At 34.6% G+C, this 6,809-nt stretch overlaps 1 protein-coding gene across 1 annotated transcript; it reads left to right on the plus strand.

Annotated features, from left to right (window-relative positions):
- Nucleotides 1-1,097: 1,097 nt before the first annotated feature.
- Nucleotides 1,098-3,879, plus strand: LOC131043855 (expansin-like A1). Its single transcript, XM_059215545.1, has 6 exons — nucleotides 1,098-1,164; nucleotides 1,224-1,439; nucleotides 1,531-1,640; nucleotides 1,885-2,063; nucleotides 2,472-2,604; nucleotides 2,809-3,879. Exons 1-6 carry the CDS (start codon nucleotides 1,098-1,100, stop codon nucleotides 3,079-3,081), a joined length of 978 nt encoding a protein of 325 aa, XP_059071528.1. The 3' UTR covers nucleotides 3,082-3,879.
- Nucleotides 3,880-6,809: the final 2,930 nt, after the last annotated feature.

The following is a 6,809-nucleotide window of genomic DNA, read 5'->3' on the forward strand; positions in this document are numbered from 1 at the left end:
TTTAGTTAATCGATGGGTATAATGAAGAGATTGCACATCAATTTACAAAAACCCTGGCGAATAATGTGGAAACTATGAAAGGATTTAAAGTGAAAAAATCTATAGAAGTTATTTTAGAAGTATCAAGACTGCTCACAACTAGGGAACCATGTTCAAAGAAACCTAATGTAGTAGTTGTGTGTAATGAAATGTGTCTTCAAAGGAATTGAAATTACAATAAAAATATTCAGAACAAACAAACAAACAAACAATTAGATAAGGCCAAAAAGGAGCTCAAATCAAAAAATTGCATCCATCTTTTCTTAATTTCATTCTGACACTAGACTATGGAATAGAATATATTTTCTCGAGTTGAGGAAAACAAAATAAATAGAAGTTAAGTCCAAAACATTTCATAAATGCATTTGCATGAAGTGTTCTTCAGCTTTTGGTTGGAGGAGAAGAACCATGAACTTTTGCCATTATGGCAATTTGGAGGTGGTGTGGATGAGGCTAGTCGTCAAAACTTGTGAGTTTGTGTAGAAATACTCCCAAATAGCACAACAATCCTCGCTGCTAACACCAACAATGTGGGAATAGAGTTTATACAAGTTTTGAACGGGCCAAATTCTCCATAGGGTATCGACTGCATGAAACGAGCAAAGAAAAACAAATATTTAAAAATCGGTTATAAAATAGGGGGAACAGTCTAATTAAAAGTCAACATATTAAGCCTAGAGAATGTCAGTCAACTCTGAGTGTTTAACATTTTTAAGTTTAGAAATCAAAACATAATGTGTGTGATTTAAGTCGTTTGATTAAAAGTGACCCACATGCACCAGCCACCTAACAGTCAATGCTTATCATACGCGGGTTAAATCCAGCCCTCATAATAAGTCACTCAAGGTAAGAGAGACAAAAACACACCGAAGATTGTGTGCAGTCCATTCATGTCCATCGCCAATCGGCACTTTATATATATCAAAATCGTATAGCACGTGTTCAAATCTGCGGTATAATAACTGAGTTGAGTGTTCGTCAGCCATTGTAGTAGTGCTAGTATTAAAATTTCAAATGGCTTTCAATTGCAATCTTATCGTGCCAAAGCACGCGTAGATATGCTGATTCGGTATATTTCCTTTTTGCAAATACAACCTCCATACAGTGGGCGAAGTGTAAAAGACTGTGAGAAGATATTTGTTTCCTTCCAATGGATGATTAAATAAGATATTTCCTAGGTGCAGTTGTCTGCCTTCACACGGCTCTTGCATTTTACTTTCCTATAAACCCTTGTATACTTTCCCTACTTTCCATCAGAGAAACATATGTAATAATGGAGTTGAAAACTGTGTGCTATGGAGGATGGATATTAATGTTCACCATCCCCACAGTCTTCTGCAGTGATCGGTGTCTTTACAAATCAAAAGTAGCATATTACTCTTCCTCCGAGGCTGCCAATAGTAAGTATACTGTTCATAAACTCTTAAATCTTTTTCCTTGACAGTGTAGCTTATTCTCATGCCTGAATAATAATTCCACTGTTAATTACAGTGGGAGCATGTGGGTACGAGTCCTTTGCATCAACCATGAGCAATGGCGACGTGGCCTCAGCGAGCCCCAAAATATATAGGGAAGGGATTGGATGTGGCAGCTGCTATCAGGTATGAATCAATCTGACGACTTAAATCATATATTAAGTTTTGATTTTTAGATTTAAATATGTTAAATATTCAGAATTGATTTTTTAAATATTCAAAAATTGACTGATATTTTTTAGACTTAATATGTTGCTTAATTGTAATTTAATACCGACCTGAATCAATCACCCACAATTTTTTTTTGCTTTTGCTTCTGCCTTAAGATCAGGAATAAGATTAAGGCAGTTTCAACTGATATCTTGTGCAGATAAGATGTACAGACCCTGAGATTTGCACCAAGTCAGGGGTGAAAGTTTTGGTTACAGACTTTCCCGAGAACACTCAGACGGATTTTGTGCTGCCCAGTAGCACCTTCTCAAAGCTGGCGCAACCCGCAAAGTCTTCTCAGCTTCTGAATAGGGGTATTGTGGATATCGAGTACGAACGGTGAGTAATTGACACTAAATCATACTGTTTTGAATTCTCATCTTTCTATCATACGAGCAAAATAGGGAACGGTTTAAATAATATATTAAGTTTATATTTATAAGTTTAAAAGTGTTAAACATTCAGAAAACTGATATTTTTAAGGCTTCATATATTGTTTAATGTATGTAATCACACTAATAATATATGATTAAGTGTTAAAAACTCAGAATTGATTAACATTTTCTAGACTTAATATGTTGCTTAATGTGTAAAGTTTAAGACTGACTAAACTAATATTTCAATTTTATTCCAATTTTGTTTTGGCAGAAACCTGTCCCGACCAGACTTAGAAAATAATCTGTTTTTTCCAATTTAAGGTAAATGGGTCATTTGACAAGAGTCTTTTCTTTCTTATTTTCTTGACAGAATACCATGTGAGTATCCAGGGCAGAACATGACGGTGAAAATAAGCAAGATCAGTAGTCCCCCATACTTTCTTGCCGTGCAATTTCAGTACCAAGGTGGGCAGACGGATATCTTAGGCGTGGATGTTGCTCAGGTTAGAGACCAACATACTTATTGCTGTATTTTCAAATCTAAAAGTTAGAGGAGAATCTTACATATTAAGTAATATATTAAGTTTAGAAAATATTAGTCAATTTTGAATGTTTAACACTTTTAAATCTAAAAGTGTACGTTGTATGTATGTGATTTAAGTCGTTCCAAAGATGAGTATGTAATGAGTTAAATTTGCAAAGTGCAGGCGGGATCTTCGAATTGGAAACACATGATGCACAACTATGGCGCTGTGTGGAGTTTGGATCAGCCTCCAGAAGGAGCTCTGTCTTTACGGCTTTTTGTTGCGACCGGATATAATGGTTCTGTCTTGGTGTCACCAAAGGAAGCTGTGCTGCCGGCGAATTGGAGTGTGCGCTGTGTTTACGACACTGCAGTTCAGATCAACGAAATTAAACAAGTGGACTGTCCTCCCTGCGCCACCTCAGATTGGGATGGCAATGTCTATGGAGCAAACTAAAAGCACTGACAAGAGGAACGGCTTAAATTTCATACATTAAGCTTATATTTTTAGGTTTAAATGTGTTAAACATTCAGAGTTGATTGACATTTTCTAGGCTTAATATGTTGCTTAATGTGTGTGGTCACATTAAGAATACACTTCTACGCTTAAAAGTGTAAAACACTCAGAGTTAACTAACATTCTCTAGACTCAATATGTTGCTTAGTGTGTGTGGCTTAAGGCTGGCCCAAGAGACAAGAGTTTTTTACATTTATTAAATAGATTAAAAATCAGATCATAATGTATTTTGATTTTTAATCTATTTAATAAACGTCAAAAAATTGTCTCATTAGTGCTTTTTAGTTTGCTGCATAGACAATTCTGATTGGGACCAATCACAATAATTGTATGCGAGTTGCATACAAGTACATCAATTTCAAGATTAGGCAATCTGTTGTAAATATTTGTTTTTTCATATCGCAAATGATATTGTGCTCCATTACACCATTATAGATAGCATCGGATTCCACACAATCCTTAGAAATATTTCATGGTGGTTTAAAAAGTGTTTCAGTTGGTGGAGTATAATTGGTGAGGATGATGGTATGTGATATAAGACAATCCACCAAGGTTCAAACTTCTGAAGGTGCGTCCAGACCAGGTTCAACCTCTTGGTGAGTTTGACGGACTAGATCCCCTCTACATGGCTGCTTAGTCAAAGGCAACTTTGGTTTAGATATATGTTTACTCAAACTATTGTAATTTGCTATATAAAGGTAGCATCTATGTATTTCGACTTGTTTCCATAAAAATAAAGTGTTCCAATCGCCTAATTTAAAATAATCCTAACTTTTAAAAAGGAAAAAATAGTTTCTTTAGGGTTAATCTAGGAATAATGGAAGAGTAAATCAATTTAAAGTGATTATAGAGATCAAATTGAATACTTAAATGGTTGGTTAGGGAATTGAATGCAGAAGAAGTTAGTATTTAGTTTAATAATTAGAATTGTTAGTAAATAGATGAGATTTTAGAATCTGTTTGATGCCAAATTTAGAAATACAATCTCTTTGTCAATGAGTTATTTGGAATTCTATGATGGATTTGTATCAAATAACAAGTTTGTTAGTTTGAGCTGAATTTTTAGTTACAAATTTAAGCTTAATTTCAAATTCATTCTAGCAACTAGTAATGTTTTTCTCTACAAATTTTCTTGATATGATATATGGCCTCCTTCTCTTCTTTATTTGAAAGTAGGATAATACTATTGGAAGGTTTGTTCCTTTGTCCCCTTGGTTGTTTAGTTACACCCTCGGGTTTTGCGACATGGCTTAACCACCTGTAATGGTTTGTTTATCTCTAATGTTTGTATTAGGCATTGATAGGTCAATATTTTTCTGCAATGACAAACAAGTGGTATCAGAGCTTAGGTCACGGGTTTGAATCTCTTAGACACATTGGAGGGGATTGTTGGAAGGTTGGTGCCTTTTTCCACTTGGTTGTTCAACGTCATCCTCGGGGATTCATGACATGGCTTAACCACCTCTTGTGGTTTGTTTATCTGTAGCATTTGTATCATGTTTTAGTAGGTCGATCTTTTGGCGCAGAGACAAACCTTGGGCTAACAAATAAACACATGAACACATAAAATACAAAGAAATATAATACTTTTTATTATCTTCACAATGTCTCTTTAAGGGAGAAATCTTCAATAGAGCTTATATTGTAAATATAAATATCTAATTTTTCATCCACTTAGAAATTTATGATAATATGAAGACTTTAAAATTAGAGATGACAACCACTATCCTATACATGTGGGATGAATAATTTATTTTAACTAACCAGTGGGGTAACTTAAAAACATATGCACATACATTTTTTTACAATTACCTATGGGTTACTTATACAGAATATGCACCTAACTAATACTAGCCAATATCAATTACATATAGTAGAATGGTATTTGTAATATTGCCTCTCCTACGAAAAATATTTAAATCCTAAAAGATTGAAATGAAGATTTAAATTGGAGGGAATGTTAGTTGATTACCAATTGGAATATTCAATTTATTGACCCTTCCATGGGACGAAAATCTCATCAATAAAATGTACTTATGAGGGTTCTTGGTGTGTTTTTCCAATATAACCTGCAATTCTAAAAATATATATCTCCCCTCATCCAATGTTAGATAATTTGTTGGTATTTGAGCAACATGTCCAATCACTTTCTTGAGGCAAGAGACATGAAACATTATGTGGATCTTTGAAGAGGGTGGGAGTGTAAGTTTTCATTCTACCTCACAATCATATTACATCACCTAATAAGGGCAATAAATTTTTGGACCCAACTTATGATCATGCTTGTCCATCAATTATATCTATTTATAGCACTGGCAACATAGAAAGTCCTAATAAAAAATGATAAATGTATTCTCTATTCTAAGTTGATCAACCTGATATGTCATGAAATTGTTTTCTACCACTAGATTATCATTAAGAGCCTAGGAAATTTTATGTTTATTAATCAAGGTACTATCAACTACTACAACCTTAAAATAACCTAGAGTATAAGTACACATGGAAGGTGGGGGAGTATCACAGAGGGCCTCATAATGAATCATAGATAAGTGTTATGATAAGTGGTATTATACCGCTTCCTAAGAGAAAACACCTAGCACATTGTCCCTATTTTTCAAATAAAAAAATGCATAAAGTTTTAAGGAATTTATTGAAAAACTTAATATGGCAAATAGTTTGAGGATGATAGGCCAAAATCATATTCAAGTTAGTACCCTACAACTTTAAAAAATCCTTTCCAAAAGTGGCCTGTAATTTAGCAGAATCATGATCACTATTTAAAAATATAACAAAGCATCCTAAGAAATTAAAATGCAATCTACCAAGTCTTGAGTGACCACAAGAATTATGTAAGGATGAGACAACACAAAGTATGAGCATATTTTTAAATTAATCAACAATAATTTGTGGATAGAGAAAAAAATGTTGTTGGCAACAACAATGAAGGAAAACTAAGACGGAAGGGAGAGGGGGGGGAGGAGGGGGGGGAGGGGGGGGGCGGGGGGGGGTGAATCAGTTTTTACAGGATTAAACAATTTAAGCACAATCTCATATCTGATCAACTACAACAAGAATAAAGATAAAGACAATAACAACAACACCAAGATTTTTGACGTGGAAAACCTGGTTAAGGGAAAAATCACGGTGGGAACCTACCCACAATAAGATAATACTCTGCAGTAGTATGTGTCAATATTATAATGGGGAATGCATATGCATTTAGGCACACTACATAGAGCTCACTGCTCAAAATACAATGACCCAAAAGGTTCCAATCCTTAGGGAAGGTTCACTACCTTACAATAATATTCGGATTACATGAACTGCAAAGATAGCATCTGCTAGTGCCTGATGACAGTTCTGGTTAAGCTCATTTGTCTATCCTACAATAATCTCTGCTCAACACACCATACCAAAGGATAAATTCATTGATGCACACATACACCACTCTTTGATAATGCAGATGCAACATCAACACCTCACCGAACCACCAACTACATAAATATTACACCCATTTATACAAATCATCAACCTTGACTACAAGGTCGGCCAAACCCTTAACACCTAATTATAAAATTACATCACACGATATATATAAATCAACCACTGGACCAATATAATTCCATAGACAACATATCATGGACCCAAATCAAATCCTCGAACACGCA

The sequence above is a fragment of the Cryptomeria japonica genome, chromosome 2 (assembly GCF_030272615.1).
Source record: "Cryptomeria japonica chromosome 2, Sugi_1.0, whole genome shotgun sequence".
NCBI lineage: Eukaryota > Viridiplantae > Streptophyta > Pinopsida > Cupressales > Cupressaceae > Cryptomeria > Cryptomeria japonica.

Excerpts from the sequence above, each read along its gene's own strand:
- LOC131043855 (XM_059215545.1), top strand. The coding sequence starts at position 1,098 with ATGCTGATTCGGTATATTTCCTTTTTGCAAATACAACCTCCATACAGT. Across the intron at positions 1,165-1,223 it reads TGGGCGAAGTGTAAAAGACT|TTGTCTGCCTTCACACGGCT; the intron begins GTGAGAAGATAT and ends TCCTAGGTGCAG. Across the intron at positions 2,064-2,471 it reads GTGGATATCGAGTACGAACG|AATACCATGTGAGTATCCAG; the intron begins GTGAGTAATTGA and ends TTTTCTTGACAG.